Here is a 21250-nt window from a genome sequence, read left to right as displayed (position 1 = left end):
TCAGACCAAGGAAAACAGCAGCAGTTGATGACAGAAACATTGTGAGAGCTGTAAAGAAAGACCCTAAAACAACTGTTAGTGACATCAGCAACAACCTCCAGAGGGCAGGAGTGAAGGTATCACCATCTACTGTTCACAGAAGTCGTCATGAATAAAAGTACAGAGGCTACACCAGAACATGCTAACCACTAACTAGCAAGAAGGAAGGGAAGGTCAGGCTGGAATTTGCCAAAAAGGGCAGAGACGAGCCTCAAAAATTATGTCAGTGGGTCACAGACTTGATGAAGTTACAGCAAGAAAAGGATTTGCAACTGAATATTAAATCTTATTCACTTTAATTTGTTTCAAGTCTATCTGTTCCAATACTTTTGCTCACCTAAAATTTTGGTGCGCTGTTACAAATAAAGCTATTTTGTGGGGAGTTTATATTGTCTTCATAACAACAAGAAAAATTTGAATAATAAGAAATATAAAGTCTTTGTACCATCGATCACTTTTCTGTCCCTTGCTTTGCAGGTGAAGGAGACTCTGACCTCGGAGCAGAGCAGGACCAGTGCTCTGGAGCATAGCCTGTCCCAGCTGAGCAGCTCGTTGACGATTGGTCTAGCAGAGATCTCAGGCCTGAAGGCGATCGACAAGAGGCTGGTGGAGGATATGAAACGCCTGGACGGCTCCTTCAAATCTCTGCTGAAAGACGCCATCAGACACAGCGACGTGCTGGAGCTGCTGCTGGGGGAGGACGTGCTGGAGTTCCTGGAGTGGCCCATCCAGGACCAGGATGCTCACTCCATTCCAGCCCTGAAGGTTCAGCTGAGCCACCTGCAGGAGCAACTGAGAGAACAAAACCAGAGCATTACCTCTCTGCTGGGGAACAGGCCAGGTATGAAACACCTGCAGAGAAGTTTATCTTTAAAACAAAGCTAAAGAAGCTGTAGGTCAGTGACAGGGGTGTAGCATGGGGGGATACGGGTACTGATTACCCAGGCCCACAGTAGGGAGGGGCCCTTGAGGAGCCTGCTATTAAAAGTTTATTTTTTTCTCAGTAATTAGTGTCATTATTGAATTAAAAGCGACAAAATGAACGGGTCAACAGACCAAAATTTGTATCAAATGGAGTAAAATAAATACTGGGGGGCCTCAACTCCTCCCCTAAAAATGTCCAAATGGTACAGTCCGGCACTGTGACATAATGCTAGTAAATTAAATTCAACCATAGTAAAAATATCGTTCATAAATAGGGAAATTATGCTTAAAAAATGCATTAAAATTCATATATATTTGCAAAAAATGATGCAATATTTGTTGCTTGGCTAGCCAGTTAGGGGAGCCTGTGTAATACTCTTTTTGGGGGCCCAAAATCCCTAGCTATGCCGTTGGTCAGTGATCATCAACTGGAGGCACAGGGGCCATATCAGGCCCCCCAAAGCTCCCCATCCGGCCTCAAAAAGATAAATTTCTGAAAATATGAGAAGAAAAAAGGTTGGATTTTTAGAGTGTCTTTTGTTTTTCAATCCCAACAACTATGAAAATCAACTCCAAAACAATCAACACTAAAACACTTTTATCAGGAATGATTTAATATTTTTTGTTTATTTATTCTTTTAGAGAGATCCACTTGTCAGTCATTATTAGTAAACATGATGCATGATGATCATACTTAATAGTCCAGTCCTGATTAATCAGGCATTTTTTTGTGTCAGCTTACCACTTCAGGCTCTTGGAGAGTGCAACTTCCCTGCTCAAGAACCAAAACAATACACCTTTTTCCTACACGTTATTCACCAATGCAGCAAATAAGCCTAAACCCAGTGATGGATAACATGACAGCCCCAAAAATATCTAGATAATATTTTTTAATTGCCCCCTTGTAGCTGGCTGCAGTATATGCTGTAGAGACTGATCTCACTGCTAATGTCTAAAAAATGCATTTTGAAATAAAATACAAATTCTGATCTAATGTTAATTAGATCAGAACATCTGTTTTATTTTCATTAAGTTAGATGTCCGGCCCCCAAAGAGTCTGCCAAGATAAAATGTGGCCCATGTTTAAATGTTGTTAATGACCTCTTCTGAAGGTGAAACTGTTTGCTGTCAGAATTTATTTATTAATTTTCGTGCAAAGCACGATTTCTAATGTGCTTCCCTGAAATGAAATTTTGACATTACACTCCTTTTCGGAGTTCTTCCACTTCATTTGGTTTGCTCATTTAAATTAAATGCACAATAAGTAAATTCTGCAGCTCTCAGTCATCATTACAGTAACAAACTAGAGAAGCACCCAGAGAGCACAGACCTCCGCCATTAGTCCTATCTCCCAATAGTGAAGAATACTTTAAAAACATTGAGACACTGTGAGGTAAAGTATTGGCTTCACTACGTGTGGGCTGTCATGGCGGAAGCACCCATACTCTCACTGGATGACTGGAAGTCATGGCAGAGGGTGAATATTCCTCTCTTCCTCCCAGCATTGTGAGTATTCTCACTACAATTCGCTGTCTTTCTCTCTGTTACACTCCAACTTATGTCCTGGACTGGGCGTGTGTCTTTCAAACTCTATAAACTCCGAAACTTTGAATGGAAACACACCAAAAACATGCTGCTGGGATTGAAGTTACTCATGTCCGCCATCTCCTGGTGTAAAATGGTAACAGCGCAGACCGCCGCCACTAGCCCTATCTCCCAATAATAAAGAATCCTTTAAAAAAATTCCTGGATCAAGACGGTGATCTGGATCACTCCCAAAATGTAATCAGTTTTTCCTTTTGCCATTTCTCACACTTCCTGAAAATGTCCTGAAAATCCATAATCTGTTATGTTGCAAACAAACAAACAAACAAACAAACAAACAAACAAACAAACACACAAACAAACCCACCCGATCACATAACCTCCTTGGCAGAGGTAATGATGACCAGTGGAAACATGCTGCTCATGTACCCCAACCTTCTCTGCTTACATCTTGCCCAGTCTCTTTCTTATTGTTCATTAATGAACTCTGACCTTAACTTAGTCAAGTGAAGCCTGCAGGTCTTTGGATGTTGTTCTGGGTTCTTTTGTGACCTCCTGGATAAGTCATAAGTCATTGATGTGCTCTTAGAGTAGGTTAACCACTGTTCCAAGTTTTCACCATTTGTGGATAATGGCTCTCACCAGGGTTTGTGGAGTCCCAGTGCCTTAGAAATGGATTCCCAGATTGACAGATGTTAAAGACTATGTTTCTGTTCTTGAATTTCTTTAGATAGCGGCATTAAGTGTTGCTTTTTGAAATCTTTTAGCCAAGATAGATAGATAGATAGATAGATAGATAGATAGATAGATAGAGAGAGAGAGAGAGAGAGAGAGAGAGAGAGATAGATAGATAGATAGATAGATAGATAGATAGATAGATAGATAGAGAGAGAGAGAGAGATAGATAGATAGATAGATAGATAGATAGATAGATAGATAGAGAGAGAGAGAGAGAGAGAGAGAGAGAGAGAGAGAGAGAGATAGATAGATAGATAGATAGATAGATAGATAGATAGAGAGAGAGAGAGAGAGAGAGAGAGAGAGAGATAGATAGATAGATAGATAGATAGATAGATAGATAGATAGATAGATAGATAGAGAGAGAGAGAGAGAGAGAGATAGATAGATAGATAGATAGATAGATAGATAGATAGAGAGAGAGAGAGAGAGAGAGAGAGAGAGAGAGAGATAGATAGATAGATAGATAGATAGATAGATAGATAGATAGATAGATAGAGAGATAGATAGATAGATAGATAGATAGATAGATAGATAGAGAGAGAGAGAGAGAGAGAGAGAGAGAGAGATAGATAGATAGATAGATAGATAGATAGATAGATAGATAGATAGATAGATAGATAGATAGATAGATAGATAGATAGATAGATAGATAGAAAGATAGATAGATAGATAGATAGATAGATAGATAGATAGATAGATAGATAGACAGACAGACAGAGAGAGAGAGAGATAGATAGATAGATAGATAGATAGATAGATAGATAGATAGATAGACAGACAGAGAGACAGAGAGATAGATAGATAGATAGATAGATAGATAGATAGAGAGAGAGAGAGAGAGAGAGAGAGAGAGAGATAGATAGATAGATAGATAGAGAGATAGATAGAGAGAGAGAGATAGATAGATAGATAGATAGATAGATAGATAGATAGATAGATAGATAGATAGATAGATAGATAGATAGATAGATAGATAGAGAGAGAGATAGATAGATAGATAGATAGATAGATAGATAGATAGATAGATAGATAGATAGATAGATAGAGAGAGAGAGAGAGAGAGAGATAGATAGATAGATAGATAGAGAGAGAGAGAGAGAGAGAGAGAGAGAGAGAGAGAGAGAGAGAGAGAGAGAGATAGATAGATAGATAGATAGATAGATAGATAGAAAGAAAGAATTTTCCTCTTATGTTTTTGACTTTTTCTCTCCTATTGATGAAGCACTGTATATTTTCTTTTTGACGAGCCTGTGATGAAAAAAAGATGATTAATATTATCTTGTGAAATATTTGTAATACATTCTTATAACTGTAAATCTATGCCAGGTAGAGGTAGATCAAAGGTTCCATCCATTTTCAAAATGTAAATAGCTTTGTCTCATTACAACCATGATGAGATTATTGGCTTTGTCAGGTCAGTTGTCTTCAACATCTTTAAAATGCTAATATTCTTTTTTCTTCTTTTTTTTTATGGTTCTTTTCCTTTCGCATGTCAGAGGCTTCAGAATTAAAGCTGCAGTGTTTTATGGCAGGTAAAATATATTGACAGGATAACGAAGATAGTTTCTGTATCTTATGTTTTTTACCTTACAATTTCATGGTCTTTTAAGATGATTTTAATAAAAGATCTTGGATTTAAAAAAAAAAAAAAAAAAAACTGAGTTAAACCTCAGATTGTCTTTTGAACTGATGTCACTTGAACGTAACTTTATACCACCATCTAGTGGTAAATGTCAGAAACTACAATATCACAGTTCACCAGTCTGGCTGTGATTAAAGGGGAACATTTTCAAAGGGAGTTTAATCAGTTCTGTATTTTGTTCTTTAACTAAAAACCAACGTGTACCTATTTGAACATGCCCTACAACAACCTCCTGAGTTTGTTTCATTTATAAAGATTTTCAGACCAATTGATGAATGAACTGACAGTAAAATTCAACACTAATAAACTTCAGCCACCCACTGACTAACATCTGTGCTACATTTAAACCATCCATTCAGCCACAGTTATAAATAAAAAGTAAATCGTTCATGACCGTCCTCAGGTACTTTGTTTTAGACACAAAACAGGTGAGTTAGCTGCAGTGTCATTGTCAGCGTTCATTTTAAGAGAGTGCTGGGAATTTTCTTGAATTCATCATGACTTTGGAAAAGTTGCCCTCTGTTGGACTGAGTCTTTACTCTTTGTGCCCCCAGAAGGCAGAGAAGAGGCACCATCTGCTGATCAGCCCCCCTCCTCCTCCCACCCTGAAGATTGGCCCCCTGCAATCAGCAGCAGTGGAGTCCCAACTAGAGAGCGACAGCTCCTCCAGAGGAGGCATCCTGAGCTCGGAGGAGACGGCAGCGATCTGTGGAACCTGGAGAAAACCGTGGAAGAGCTAGGGAGGAAGGTGCACCACCTGGAGGAGAAACACCGCAACAACAGTGTAGAGAGAACAGCGCATCCCAGTGGTGTGGAGGCCAAACTGCAGGCAGAGGTGCTGTGGCTGAAAAGAGGATTGGAGGATCATTTGAGAGTGTTCAAGAACGTCTTCAGTAACGCTCATGTGCTTATGAGCTCTGATGCCACGCTGCAGCTGGACAAACTGTGGCAGCTGGTGAAGAACAGAGAGAGGAAGAAGGAGAAGAAGACAGGAGAAAGGAGGGAGAGTGGAGGAAGAGGAGGAAACCAGCGGAGCAGGAGGGAGGCATCAGGTGAGTGAACTAATAAGTACAATCAGTTTTCAATCTATTCTTCCCAAACATTCCCATCCTTACATCTAATCTGGTTACCACAATGCCACAGGAGCCTAATTTGTCAACAGAGCTTTCAGTCATGGTATTTACCAGCTGTTTATAGCATCAAATTATTAAATTAAACTTATTCTTAGAAACGTTAATACTCATGCATAAATCACCATAATAAGATGTAACTTTAATGGCAGGAACCATTTTGTAAAACATTTCATCAAAGGTGTGTCATGATGTTACAGTTTGGCTCATGCCCCATCTGTTAACATGGAGGAGCTTATGATCTATAATTTAACCAGTCAGTAGTGGGGGGTTTAAATATTTTTGCTTCACTTTTGGGGAGATGCCAGGTCAGCCAAGATGAGTGGAGGCCATTATTGCTGCAAAAGGGGAAGTACTTCCATATTAAAGTGCATGTGCATGCAAGTGGCCAAGGCGTGCACCATATACGCAGGCGACCCGGGTTTGAATCTGTCCCATGGCACTGCTTCCTGCATGTCTCTCCCCGCTCTCTTCCCTGTTTCCAACTCTGTCCACTGTCCTGTCTCTAATAAAGGCACGAAAAAGCCCCCAAAGTGCATGTATTTGAATATTACAGTCACGGTTGGTGTAATGGTCAGGTGTCTGAATACTTTTGTCCATATAGTGTATGTAGCCTAAATGCATTAAAAAATTCTTGTACAGACGTTGTTCCCAGATTCACCCATATAATAAAGAAGCTTTACTTTAGATTGTTCCTTGTTTTAACAGTACCAGAACCTTTGTTAAACAATAATCCACTGTTAAAGGCAGTTTCTTTGACTCTGTTGTAGACAGCAGGAAGTTTATGCTCCAGCCAGGAAATAGCCAGTAAACTGTATAACCTAAACAACAACTGTATTCGGGTTTAGTGCTGATTGAAAACAGGAAATATCTTGCTTATTTGTGAGAATTAAGGGGTTTAAAGTTCATAAACCCTGGTTGGATTCATTTATATCCACCAAAGGAACTTTCTATGTACATATTGGCACTTCCACTTCCTCCATAGCTAATTTAACTGGCAGGGTCCCTCAAAGAGGCTCTATTCTGTTCTCTCATACCAAGTCTTGGCAATATAAAAACCTGGACAGCCACACTTTCCTTGAACAACAGTAAAACCAAGGCAGTTCTTTTCCTCAATAGCATCTCCTCAATAACTCAATAACCTTCGACACAATATCCCACACCATCCTCCTTGACTGCCAGTCTCACCATCTTGGCATCACTGGTACAGCTCTCTCCTGGTTTCACTCATATCTCTCACAAAGAAAACAGTTTGTTACCATCGGCACCTCTCACTCATCCCCCACCCCAGTTAACCAGGGTGTGCCTCAAGACTCTGTTCTTGGACCTCTCCTTTTCACCATCTACATGCTTCCCCTTGGACAGATTATTCACAAACACAGTCTCAGCTTTTACTCTTATGCAGATGACACCCAACTCTATCTCAGCACCAAACCATCCACTCAGCTCCCTCCCCACTCCCTGGTAAACTGCCTCCATGACATCAAAGCCTGGATGACCTCTAACCAACTCAAATTCAACAGCAATAAAACAGAGCTCATGGTTGTGGCCCCCAAAGCGCTGCAGCAGAAGGTTTGAGATCTCATGCTCGATGTGGACGGGACCTCCATCTGTCCGTCCTCCAAGGTCCGAAACCTGGGCGTAATCCTGGACTCCACCCTCTCCTTCCAGTCCCACATAAAGTCTGTCACCAAATCTGCCTTCTATCATCTCAAGAACATCTCCAGACTCCGACCATCACTCCCTGATTCTGTGGCTGAAACACTCATTTATGCTTTCATAACCTCCCGCCTGGGCTACTGTAATGGAGTCCTGTCTGGAGGTCCCAGCAAAACCCTGGACAGGCTTCAGTACGTCCAAAACTCTGCAGCTAGAGTTCTCACCCGCACTAGACCCTGGCAACACATCACTCCGACCCTTATCCACCTCCACTGGCTCCCTATCAAGTCCCATATCAACTACAAAGTCCTCCTCCTCACATACAAATCTCTCCATGCTCTGGCTCCCCAGTACCTTTCTGATCTCCTCCATCCATACACACCATCCCGCAACCTTCGATCTTCAGACACCGGCCTACTTTCCATGCCCAAAACCAAACTCCGAACCTATGGAGACAGAGCCTTCAGTGCTGCAGCTCCCACCCTCTGGAACACTCTTCCTGCAGACATTCGTAGTGCTCCATCTCTGGACATTTTCAAAAAACGTCTCAAGCACCACCTGTTCACCACAGCCTACAGTCTTCACTAAACCACCCCTTAAATTCATCATACCCCTCACATAGTTTGTCCATGTATATGTGTTCCTGTAAAGCGTCCTTGGGTTTCTTGAAAGGCGCTATATAAATTCAAGATATATAAATAACCTAGGTCATTTATCTTCATATAGTAAGCCCCATGCTAAAAATTAGGGATGTTCCCAAACCATTTATTCCTTCCCGATACGATTCTGATACCAAGGTGAAGAAGAATCATTTCTTTTTAGCATGGCTAAACTAAACAAAATATAAAGCTAAACCTAAAGGTGTTGGATCGGTGCATAAATTTGTGTACTTGCTGATACTAATACCTGCATTTTAAGCAGCGTTGGACATATTTCTGACTCTGGTATCAGAATCAGAACAACCCTACTTAAAAACCTTGGATTCATTTATGGCCACACCTCTACATTTGATAATCAGGTAAAATCAGTTGGGCCTTCTGGAAGTCCCTTATTCTATAAACTTAAAGGTAATCATGTTTTCTCAGTCATGGCCCCTCGACTGTGGAACAGCCTTCCAATCAGAACTGCCCTGTTGGTTGACATGTTCAAATCCCGCCTCAAGACATTTATATGCTAGCATTTGAATCTTCTGATCCTCCGTAGGAGTTTTCTTGTATTGGGTCTGTGATTTGTGTTTGCAGTATGTATCGGTGCATACCTATGTGGATTATGTGTGTGTGTTTACATATGTGTATGTATGTATTTATACACACATTTGTATTATTTCTGCTTTATCTGTGTTTTTGTGCATGTGTTTTTTTCTCTTTTTCAGCTGTTTCTATTTGTTGTATTTCATTCCTCTTTAATGTACAACACTTTGGTCAGCTCCTGTGGTTATTTGTAAATGTGCCATATAAATAGAACTGATTTGATTGTTTGTGTTTGGTTTCAGACTGCTGATGCTCCTTTTTTTCAGGTGTTGTCCCCACCATGTACAGCCAATCAGACGACCCTCTGCCGCTTGTGGCTGGATCTCCACGGAGCGTCTCAAACGGAGTCATCTTGTTAGACGCCTCACTGAACCGTGGTCAGCTGTACTCTGACACCGGTACTTTCACTGCTCCAGTGAATGGGATCTATCTGTTCGTCCTCACTCTGGACCTGAGGCCAGGCCCCGCCCACGTGGTCCTGAAGAGGGGGTCAGGAGGAGCTCCAGTGTCTCTACATCAACAGGAGGTGACGGAGACGGGGCCTGTCACAGGAGTAAGTCTCTTGGTGCTGAGTGAGGGGGAGGAGGTGAGGCTGGAACTGAACGGAGGAGGGTGGAAGGAGTCAGAGGACAATGTGTTCACCACACTGCTGATCCACCGGACCACCTGAGGGCGCTGTGGACCAATCAGCTCAACAGAGACCCTGATCAGAGACTCTGGGAGGGGCCAAATCAGAGACCACAGAGAGACTTTTTTTTAAATGAAAGTTTAACTTAAGTTTGTGGAGGTTTGTTCCAGTGCACCTTTGGAGTCATGAAATTAAAACATAAAACACTTTACATCATGCTTCTATTTGAATATTTACCTCCTAAAATATTCTGGACAAAAATCTTAGCAGACTTCCAAATCATCCAACTGAATGATATTTTTTCAAATGTTAAATATTCATGTTATTTTTTCAATTTTCCCTCATGTAAAAGGGCATGTTAGGCTCCTGTTAGCCTAGCCTAGCTTAGCATAAGTAGGATGAAGACGAAACAACTCACCTGTCTCTGAGTTTAGGCCCGATATGTGACGTTTTGAAAATCAACACAGAAAACATAAAAAATACACCATGTAAATACGATGTGGAGTATTCACTTCCTTAAAAGACAGTACAGTCTAACTCCCCTTGGGTTTGTTGCTCTCAGCTCAGTGTTTACACTGATGGTGTCCTTCAGTTTGTTTATATTTCACTCAAAGGTCAATCATCTTTCATGCTTTATGAGTGCCTGAGCACTGACCTCTGATTCACGTTTTAACTAACTACTCCATGGGATTTCACCAGAATGTCTCCAGATTTTTTTGGTTCATTCTAGATATGAATGAGATTTAAAGTTGTGCAAGCAATGAGTTTTCGCCATAGGGCCGGGGGGTTGACCAATCTTTTAAAAATGTTTTTTTGCAATGTTTCTATACAGATGACTCAATAGCTTTTCAGTGCTTTTGTCAATCAGCACCAAATTTCACAGGGATAATCACATATTCAACCTGAGTAGATTGATGCCCCTGATTTTTTTTTCTGTGTGGCAACAGAAATTTCATCCTTTTTTTTTTCTCCTACAGAACATTAAAACATACAGTCCCTGCTCTGCTTAAGGACTAGACCAGTGATTTTTAGCATGTGTACTAGGGATGCACAATATTATGAGCCTGATATCGGTGTCGGCAGATAGGAAATTTCTGCCAATATTTACCTTAAATATTTTGGTCATGAATATCGGCATATATCAACTGTAAACTTTGGCCATAAATACTAATAAATTAGTGGATTTTTGGGCTAGGCCAACAGATCTATGTAAGTAGAGATTACTTTTCTTTATTCATCCTCATTCTTTAAACTTTAAAGTCGTTTTAAGAAAAAAAGTTTCTTAGTTCATCTTCAAACCTTAAACTGTGTTCAAAGGACTGAATTTTTAGTTAAATAAAGCTTTTTTAAATATAAGTATTGGCTAAATTGAATCTGTAAATATCGGCATATTGGATATCGTTAAATTTAAAATTGTGCATCCCTAATGCGTACACAACATGCCCACACCCACACAACAGCCTCTTAGACCCATACCAGGATAACAGAAACAGGAAGTCAGCCAGCTTCACCTCAATTTTAAAATAATGCCTTTTTGAATCTTATTTACTGAATCCTGTGTAACTTTGGGTAACATTATTATATGTTCTTCAAAACTTTAATTTAGTATAACAATGAACACACCAATATGCAAACATCTCATCATGGCACCCTCTGTTGCCAACAGGAAGTGACACATGAAGGTCATTTGTTTATCCCTCTTACGGCACTGAACCCACACTCAGATTTTGAACTGAAGTCCTAATTAATTGTCACCAACACTGACATGTTTAAATCTTCACTGGTGATGGTGAGCATTTCAATATCTTGCCAGTGTCATCGGAAGTAGACATAACTTTGGCATGAAACATCTAATTTCATTCAAATTTCAAATGTATGATCGAGGTCTGACCCTCTACACATCCAGAGGTTAATTTTATTGTTTTGCTGTAGTGCCCCCTACTGGCAACAAGGCGTGACACAATTAGTCTATTTCTGTATTCCTATTACTGAACTGAACTTATCAAGCTCAGATTTTGGTAGAAGGCCTCCATATTTGTCCACAACATTGACACGTCTTATTAAATGAAGCCTCACTGGTGATAGCGAGCATTTAGATATCTCGCTAATTTCACAGGAAGTTGGCCTAATTCTGATTAAAAAACATCTGATTTGCTTTAAATTTATCATGACTGATCAGTATCTGCCCATCTACATATTTAAATGTTTATTTGGGTGGAGGTCTGTTGGTGGATGTGCCAGGTAGGGGGCAGGTATTAAAATGCCTGGGTAGGCTTATTTTACATTTTGTTGGTCAGTAGGCTCTCACAAACATAACTGCAAAACTACAAAAAGGGAGTTTTTTTTTCATGACACCCCCCTTTAAAGTTCAAAAAAAGGAAAAAATGATGTAGTAAAGTTTGGATTTTAGACCTTCAGGGTTCCAAAGTTGCAATGCAAAAATATAATTGTCTTGTGATATATCAATAATTTGACCTCCAAATATGACTGAGGTCTACTTTGTATCCTGACTTGTGAAGGGTGTGAAGTGTTAGCTGCAGCTCTATGGAGGCCACACCATCGTCTCTGGTGTTTGAGCAGGATTAAAGATGTAGAGGATGTTGATCTCAATTTCATTAAAGTGCGTTTTAAGGGAATTTTGTACCAGATGTGAAGAAAATAGTCCGATGTCAAATCAGCAGTTATTTTTGGTATTTGTAAAGTTTTGATATAGTTACATGAGCCCTCACAGAGCAGTTAGTATTTCTATAAAGGAGCCAAGCTGTTTGTCGTAAACATAGTGATGGATGTTTTTATAAAGTTTTATCTGAACTGTCACCAGCCTGTAACTTAATAAAGTTCTATCTAAACAAGTCACTTTGTGATGTTTGAAGGCTGCAAACACAGATTTTGTTCTTCAGCATTCAATGGACTAAGCCACTGGTTCCCAACTTGGGGTCTGGGATCCCTGGGGGGGCCAAAGATCTTAGGGGGGGGCACAAGGCTTTGTCGGCTCTGAGGCTGCCAAAATTAGATTTGCAAATATTGACTAAAACCACGATAAAGCAGTCATTATTTTATTATTTAAGTGGTTTATACGAATGCCTTTTTGTAGGGTTTTATCAGTAAAACAATTCAAATCTATGTTGAAATTTGGCAGCAGTGTGTCACTTTTTCTTCTCTCTTGCATATTGGTGGGAGGGGGGGGCTACAGGGAAAAATGGCTGGGAAACACTGGACTAAGACAGCATTAACTTGATGTGATAGCTGTCACCTCACAACAAGAAGGGTCTTCGTTTGAATCCTGGTCAGACAGGGCCTGTGTGGAGGTTGCATGTCCAGGGTGTACCCTGCATTTCCCCCTATGAGAGCTGGGATAGGCACCATCTACCTGTAACCCTGAACAGGATGAGGGGTGTAGATAATGAATGGATGTTTGAGAAAGGTGTGTAATGTTCATGATCGTCTGTGGAGAGGGAAATGTGAACTTTTTACTCTCATCATAATCTTTTGTTCAAAGGTTTGAAAAGAAGTTGGTTTTAAGGGTTAAACTTGATCACTTTTGCAGGAAGTAAGCCCCAGCGTTTAAGGAAATAAAGGTTTGTGTGACAGATGTGTTCACTGCAAGCTAAAAATTTAGACGCACAAACACTGAGGATTTTCCATTAAACAATTTAATCATCTTATCTTCTCTGTTAGGTCTACAGTGTAGAAAAATAAGCATCAAAAATATACCAAAATCAACAAAATAAAATCTGGCAAAGCAAAACATGTCAAAAAGAAAAACAAAACTTTAACATGTTGAAAAAATAATTTCTTTCCATGTGAATTAATTAATTTTAATTCACCAGTATGATTATTAATATAATGAACTCAGGTCTGGTCAGAGCTTTTATTCTGAAAAGACGGCATCCTGTTGATTTAACAGCACAGGAAGTTTTGGAGCAAATGAATCATGATATCCAAACTGATTAAACAAGTCTTCATAATTGTAATAAATGTTGTTTATATTATCAGCAGACCAGACGTGGGTTTGTTTGTTTTTCTCACCTTTAACACCAGGTGAGCCGGGTGGGTTCTTGGCAGTCAAACAGATCTTATATCAAACATGATGATGCTTTTTTTCCTTCATGATAAAACCAAACTCAAGAGTCCTTAAATGAAACAGGAAGCGTCTCCCTGAACAACGGGAGAGATGTCAAAATAAAACAAGCAACAAGCACAGAAAGAAAACTATGGTCAACACTTCTGAAGTGCACTAAAGTCGAGTTACATGCAGCCAAGCCGCTGCACTAAAAAAGATCTGCATATATCATCGACATTACAATAAATGTACACACAGTTGAGTGATTCTCTCAAGGCTATTATATGTCTGAAAACATCATGCTAAATATTAGCTGCAACTCCATCAAAATAAAAGCTTTAGTCATTAATCTAAAATCTTCTAATGAATACAAGAAGGCTTCACATCCCAAACCAGGCAACTAACTAGCTTTAGAAAATTAGATGAGGTCTATAGAGAGTATATTCAGGTTAGCCAGGTAGAATAATTTGTTAATATACGCATGACTCAGTCAACAAGCCTACAAAAATAAATAGAGTAATAAGTAGAGGAGATTTATATAGAAAGACACTGAAGAAAAGAGCTTTTCTACATCCTGTCGTGTCTTCACATCCTTCACTTTCTGTTTAGATTTGTGCAGCTCTGAGGGTAAACCTCATAGGTATAAAATACATTTTATAACTGGCAAATAAAACATATTTTAAACAAATGCTGCAGCTGTACCCCAGTAACATCAGCTTAACTTTACACCCAAAGATCAAATGTGACACACTGAAGCTGAAGAGATGAGGAAATATTGCTCACTATGCCTACATCTGTCTGCAAAATTTATCTGCCTACATTTGTGATCGTTCTGTTGTTTAAAGTCCTTTTGAGATCCAAAAAAAAAAAAAAGATCCTCAGTACTTGTTTTCCATAACAGCAAACTGAACATGTTTGTATTTTGGACTGTTGGTTGAAAAAAAAAAAAGAAAAAAAAAAAAAAAAGACACAACAACAACCGATAAAAATAATGAAGACTTTCAAACAACAACTACACTCAGCTGTAACAGTTTAAAAGGAAAGCACACTTTGCTCTATCAAAATGTTCAACATCTTTTAAATGTTCATCATTAAATCCTGTGATATATATATACACTAATATATTCATCAGAATGACCCCAAAGTATTTCTATTCACAGCTAATGCTCATAAATCATATTATTATACAAATAAAATGAATAATGTACCCACAGCTGGAATATACATTTTTTGCAGAACTGGTTTGTAGTTAACTTAGTTAACTTTCTATTTCAGATAAAAATCAGACTGGAGAAATATTTAGAAGCCACTCCAAGCTGTCCATAAATCTACATCTCTACCTGCACAAAGACCCTTTTAACTTAAGTGTCTGCTAAATTTGAACTCGTGCAAACCTGACAAGCCGTATAACACAACAGAACTGCTTGGATGTTTTCATCAAGGTTGGCCTAAATATCACCCAAAAACAACATGAAGGATGGGTGCAGAGCATGCCGGGACACATAAAGTCTGTAATTCAAAATCAGAATTATTCTACATATTATCACTTCTTAACTCCAAAACATGACATGAGGAAAATAAACCTGCTTCAGTACGATTATTCACAGCCTGACAAAAAATACACATTTCTGTGTCTTAACCATCAGTCATTTTCTACATTTAAGAACCAGAGATGAGAGTATTTTATCCCTGACCTTGGGAGAATGTTTTTTTTTTAAATAAAAAGTGGTTGCTATCTTGCTCACCCCTTTTTTTTATAAAGAAAAAGACAGAGCTATCCAAAAACCACAGAAAAAACTGATCTACTGCTGTCAAAAGATTAACATTAATTCATGTTACCTCAACAGATTAGGTCTAAAAACTCTTTCTTGCCAAAAGTCTTTGGTATAAACAATTTAATGAGTGTTTCATCATGATTTTAGTTTGTAAGTGCAAATCGAATTTTGAAAACCCAGAAGCAGACGAAACATCCTACCCCTTGCGATCTTTGGCACCTTCTAAACTTAGGTAAAAAAAGAGCAACATTATGGCAGAGGATCAATTGTAGTTTCTCTCTAATTTTTCAACTAGCATTTTGTTAAATGTAAGAAGGAAGCGCCTGTAGAGGTACGTGCTCTGCTCACTGTTATTGAACGTGCACGCCGAGAAGTGCCCATATTATGTGGTTTTTAAACAACTGGCAGTAATACCGTATACTCCGGTAAAATTTGAGGAGGGTATGATGGTATTAAAAAGTGAATTAAGCCCAATCCTAGCATCACCTGTAACACTGAATGTATAATCTTCTTTAAATTTTATATGACAAATATGAATCCTGCCCTGATCACATTTGGTAGTGCCTAGTGCCTATGCATTAGTGTCTGGCTTTGTCATTGTGCCACATGCTCATTATTTTTGATTTTTTACTTTCCTAGGAGAGTCTACATGGTCTCTCTGCTGTACTGCAGCACACTGCATGATTTATGAACACCTAGCTGTGGCAGCTGTGACACACCCCGACATGCGCCAAGGTGCAAGGGCCATTCAGTGCTGCTTGCAGCCCTGGTTTATTTCTGGGCTTAATAATGTCAGAAAAATGCAGCTATTTTCCCAACCAACAGTCAAGCACTCAAATACGTTCAGTTTGCTGTCATAAACAACCTGGATTTATTAAACTATTTCCGAAAATAACAATGTTTGTTGTTCTGTCTAAACAAGCTTATTTTTCCTTACTTTTCATTATCCAACTCATAAAATAATTACCTAAAGCATCCTGCATGTCTTGTGTGTCAGTATTTTGATCAGACTGAAGGTGCAAAGTTAAACAGACTGCAGGTATTGACCGCTCTCAACTGCATGTGTTGCATTCAGTGTCTGTGTCCTCGTGCTTTTCTCTGTTATAAATCTTCATGTGCTTTAATCCAGTAGACATTCATCGACGGATTCTGTTTATAGTTCTGTCTTTGTGAGATTGTTTGTGTGCATGTGCAGGTTGGCAAGTGGGTCCAGAGTGTGGAGGAGCCAGCGGATTGTAGAGAATCTCAGTTTGTGTTGAGGTGACTGCTTCTAGAGTTGGAAACTAAAGTGATTAAACTGAATTAGGAGAGTTTTTGCTAAAGTTTGGTTTCCTTGGATGAAGCTGCAGACCAATCAGAGAGCTTATTCCACAGTGAGGTCTCCACCAACCAGAAGGGGGCAGGGCCTCACAATCAGAAGAGGCTATACTGATGTATTGGCACGATTTATAAACAAAAAAAAAAAAAAATTATATCCCTTACATGTTAATTGAAACTCTTCTATCTTGGTGTTTGCAGAATGGTTGTTAGTAAAAGCCTTAGTCCCGATCAGCTGACTGGGCGGAACCGAGCCACATAAGCACCACAGGACGCACAGTAGGAGCGTGACGGCTCAGCAGGAAGCTGCTGGCACAGTGAGCAGAGGTGGGGGTCCCTGCGGGGCCGGGTGTTAGGGAGCTGGTGCGAAATGGACCGCTGGAGGGGGTGGTGGAGGTGAGCAGTGCGGGGGTCCCTGGAGGAGCTGGGCTGGACAGTCCTGTAGTCTGCCTCCCTACGCCAATCGGTCTCAGGGGGCACATCGAGACGGAGTGGCTGGGAGGGGCCCTCCCCATGTACCCTAATGGGGTGTGGAGCATAGCAAGAAGATCCGTTGATTTTACTGGGCAGCGATGGTTGTCTGTAGTGGCCATTAGTGTTGGCAGAGTGGCGAGGGTGGGAGAGGGTGGCATAGAGACTTTGTGGACCTGGAGGGGGTGCCGGACCGGAGCTTGTACGGGGTCGAGGAAGGGAGGCAGTGGAGGAGGGAGGTGGAGCTCTTCGAGGAGCCCTGGGCAGGGTGCCGTAACTCATCGCGACACTGTGGAGGCTTTGACCTGAGAGAGCCTGATGCCTGTCAGACACAGCCAGAAACTGCTGCTGGACTCCTGATCCAGGTCCTGAGGGGGGTAAAGGGAGGGGATAATTGTTAAAAAATGATTAAAACATGATAAAGAAGAGCCTTGAATACAGGTCCTCTTTAACCATTAAGAAAAAACAAAACAACTTGTGAAAAAAACACTGAGAAACAGGATTGAGTTCAGCTTCCTCTGGCTGCTGAGTGCAACAACCCCTCTGATATCAGGGCCTCAAGAGAATAGGAGAGATCTAAGACCGTATAAAGGAAGAGGACTTGTCCTAAGCAGCCAATACCGTGTCCTATCACATGAGTGAGTGTCAGTGACAACATTTTCTTGGTGATTGATTCCTTTTAACTTTTCTTACAGAGCTTCTTAGCTTGTTTTAAAAAGAGTAAAAACAGGTTTGCATTAACAAGGACCACATTTGTATTAAAATGGTTTTCTTCCATTTGTCTGCATTCAGAAAAAAAAAACATCAGATATCATATTAACAAAAGCACGTCTGAAATTCCCAAGGTAGAGACTTAAGTTTTTAACGAATGCAGTGTGGATAGTTAGTGTGGGATGCTGTGACACCAAGTCTACTGCTTGCGTCTATTAGGACATGGAGTAAGAAGTGTGAATATCATGAAGAACTTTTTTTCTTCCTTTGATTGATATCAAGAGTTAAACATTGGTATATTCTAGATCACTGGTTCTCAACTGGTGGGTCAGGACCCAAAAGTGGGTTGCGGAGCAGTTTTCAGTGGGTCGTAACTAGGTGTCTAAAAAAAATGGTGGCAAAGTCCTTAAGTCCTTTATGGACGTACATTGATACCTTTTATTTTACCCATTTTTTTTGGTAAATTTCAATATTGGATCAATATTTCAACGAATTCATCTCCTTTTCTTGTAATAAATTGCCACTTTACCTATGTATAATAAGATAATGAAGTTATTTAACAAGATGTCTAAAAAATTGGCAAAAATTGACACATAATGTTGGGGAAAGAGGGCATAAAGTTTGTCAGTTTTGTCCCTTTTCTTTTTTTATATCAGGTGTTTTGGGCCAATCATGCCCCAAACTGCAACATATTCAATTAACTAAGCATGCATTGTTGCAAACTGCTGGGAAACTTGGGTCACAATCTGTCATAAGACAGATTTGTGGGTCCTGAGGCCGGACCAGTTGAGAACCACTGTTCTAGATTCATGCCACACTAAGCAAAATATTGCCAGACTTGTTGGTTTTAATGTTGATTTTTATGGCTTCTGCTCATAAAATAAAAAAATCCACCATCTTTAAATATTAGAATATCACGAAACACTTGTCCAAAAAGTAATTCATACAACAGAAATGCTGATCTTGCAGAAAGTTATGCTCATTTATGCACTCAGCAATTGGTTGGAGCTCCTTTTGCACAAATTACTGGATCATGAGACATGCAGCCAATCAGGCCCGTCCAAACAGAGACAGATTCAGGAGTATATGCAAAAGTTTTTTTGTCATATTGGTGTTTCATCCACACGGAAACGGCATTTCAGGAGGCCACTTTTTGAAACTAGGTCCCAGAGTGAACAAATCTGTTGGAAAGCCAACTGCATCTTTCTTGAGACGATTACGTCATCCATAGCATGGCCCACTTAAGCCACATGTGCGGGTCCAGCCAATACAACAAAAGCATACTACAGGGTTGTTATATGCATGCTTCGTAATTTACTTCTCTCTTTTTAACGCATTTCTTTGGAAGCATTACAGCACCACTACAGCGTTTTCAGTGGTTCCATGTTTATGCAGACATTTTCTGAAGTGATCCCGTGTTTACAGAAAATGTTTTCAAAATGAAACGGAAATATATCGTTTTCGTGTCTGTGACGACAAGGGCTCAGTCTGTGGCACCGCTGAGATGTTAGCAAGCCCAGGCTGCTCTGATATCAACCTTCAGCTTGTCTGTATTATTGAGGCTGGTGTCTCTCATCTTACTCTTGACAACACTCGATAGATCTCCGTGGGGTTCAGGTCAGGCCAGTTGGCAGGCCAATCAAACACAGTAACACCATGGTCAGCAATCCAGTTTCTGGTAGTTTTGGCTTCACAAGGGGCAGGTGCCAAGTCCTGCTGGATAGGGAAATCAGTATCTTCATAAAGCTTCTCAGCAGACGGAAGCATGAAGTGCTCTAAAATCTCCAAGTAGACAGCTGACAGTGTTGACTTGGGACTTTATAAAGCACAGACCAACACCAGCAGATGACATGGCACCCCAAACCGTCACTGACTGTGAAAACTCTAAACCACTGGACTTCAAGACCTTAGATTTTGCACCTCTCTGATCTTTCTCCAGACACTGGGACCTTGATTTCCAAATGAAATGCAGAGTTTAGTTTCATCTGAAAACAGGACTTTGGACCACTGAGCAACGGTCCTGTTCTTTTTCTCCTTAGCCCTGGTCAGACACTTATGATGTGCCTCTGGTTCAGGAGTGGCTTGATACTAGGAACACGACGCTTGTAGCCCATTTCCTGGATCCATCTGTGTGGTGGCTTTTGATCCACTGACTTTAGTCTCAGTCCACTCCTTGTAAAGCTCCCTAAAGTTCTTGAATCTGCTTTTTTGACAATTCTCTGAAGGTTGAGTGCATTGCTGTTGCTTGTGCTCCTCTTCTTACCATACTATTCTCTTCCAAAGAACAGCTTGTTCTTTCAGTAATGACCTTCTGTGGCTTATCCTTCTTGTGAAGGGTGTCAGTAAATGTCCTCTGGATGACTGTCAAGTCAGCAGTCTTCCCCATGACTTTCAAAAAGTCTTGAAATGTTTCATTTTGTATGAGATTAATAAAGAATGAATAAAAGTTTAACTTTTTGAAGTACGTCATAATCAAATACTTATGGACCAAACTGTATGGAAATAGTATAAATAAAAATGATTATAGCATTATTCAAACCTAAGTGAAGCCATTCATTGAAGGAAAAATGCTTTTAACTAAAATAATGAAGCTCTCCACCAAAGTAATGATTATGTTTTTCTATTTCTAACAATGAGAAGGCAGATGCCAGGGAAATTTCTGGGAGACAAAAATAAATATTTTCATGTTGCTTCCAATGAGAAGTTGATTTATCAGAATAAACAAATAAAATAGTACATTTGGTCAATAAAACCCTTAAACTGAAAGAATGCACAGATTGTACCAGGGCAGTTCTGTGAGCACTGTGAACTTAAAGCCTGTTTTCCACCTGCAAAACACATCAAATAAACTGTGGAATATATCCACCAATAATGAATGAGAATAAATCAAAACAACACAACAATCAAAAAACACATCATTAACTTGCTGCTGTGAGACACCAGTGTGAAACTCAACACTGCTGGTTGTTTTGGGTTTGTTAGTGTCTGTAGGAGTAGATGTGGAGGTGTGAAGGCGTGAAGGTGGAAGTGGAGGGCCAACAGGTTACCTGAGTGTCCCCAGGAGGAGAGGCCTGAGCTCGGGGGCCGTGAAGTCTGCATGGGGGGATGCTGTGGTGGAGGTGCAGGAGCTGAGGGGCCGTGGTGTCGGGGTTGGTGGTGTTGGAGGTGGTGGGAGTGATCTGCAGTGAAGGAGGTGGAGGAGGAGGAGGAAGTGGAGGAGGAGGGGAAGTGTAGGGATGAGGTGCTGGGGCGACGGAGGAGGGAGGAGGAGTGATGGTCTGCTTGTCTGAGTGGGGGTCTGGGGACAGAGGGTTCCTAAAGTGACGAGGAGGAAGAGTGGAAAAAAAAAACAAAA

The 21250-nt window shown here is 40.2% G+C and overlaps 2 protein-coding genes across 7 annotated transcripts in view; one reads left to right on the top strand and one right to left on the bottom strand.

Annotated features, from left to right (window-relative positions):
* mmrn2a (multimerin 2a) overlaps positions 1-12402 on the top strand; it is a 70054-nt gene extending 57652 nt beyond the window's left edge. For 2 of the 4 annotated variants that reach the window (XM_041789148.1, XM_041789146.1), the window contains 3 exons: positions 517-880; positions 5446-5943; positions 9197-12402. In XM_041789148.1, the coding sequence (XP_041645082.1) occupies positions 517-880; positions 5446-5943; positions 9197-9600 (1266 nt within the window). In that variant the 3' untranslated portion in view covers positions 9601-12402. Of the gene's footprint in view, positions 1-516; positions 881-5445; positions 5944-9172 lie in introns of all 4 variants that reach the window. The other 2 variants (XM_041789147.1, XM_041789149.1) reach the window with 2 other exon arrangements.
* An 801-nt stretch (positions 12403-13203) lies between these two features.
* Positions 13204-21250, bottom strand: part of usp54a (ubiquitin specific peptidase 54a) — a 98605-nt gene continuing 90558 nt past the window's right edge. For 2 of the 3 annotated variants that reach the window (XM_041789743.1, XM_041789744.1), the window contains exons 21-22: positions 20943-21210; positions 13204-17552 (exon numbers count right to left, since the gene is read on the bottom strand). In XM_041789743.1, the coding sequence (XP_041645677.1) occupies positions 16945-17552; positions 20943-21210 (876 nt within the window). In that variant the 3' untranslated portion in view covers positions 13204-16944. The remainder of the gene's footprint in view (positions 17553-20942; positions 21211-21250) is intronic. The other variant, XM_041789745.1, reaches the window with a different exon arrangement.

The sequence above is a fragment of the Cheilinus undulatus genome, linkage group 6, assembly GCF_018320785.1.
Source record: "Cheilinus undulatus linkage group 6, ASM1832078v1, whole genome shotgun sequence".
NCBI classification, from domain to species: Eukaryota; Metazoa; Chordata; class Actinopteri; order Labriformes; family Labridae; genus Cheilinus; species Cheilinus undulatus.
The sequence above is the reverse complement of the archived record's forward strand: the minus strand, read 5'-3'. Positions and strand labels throughout refer to the sequence as shown.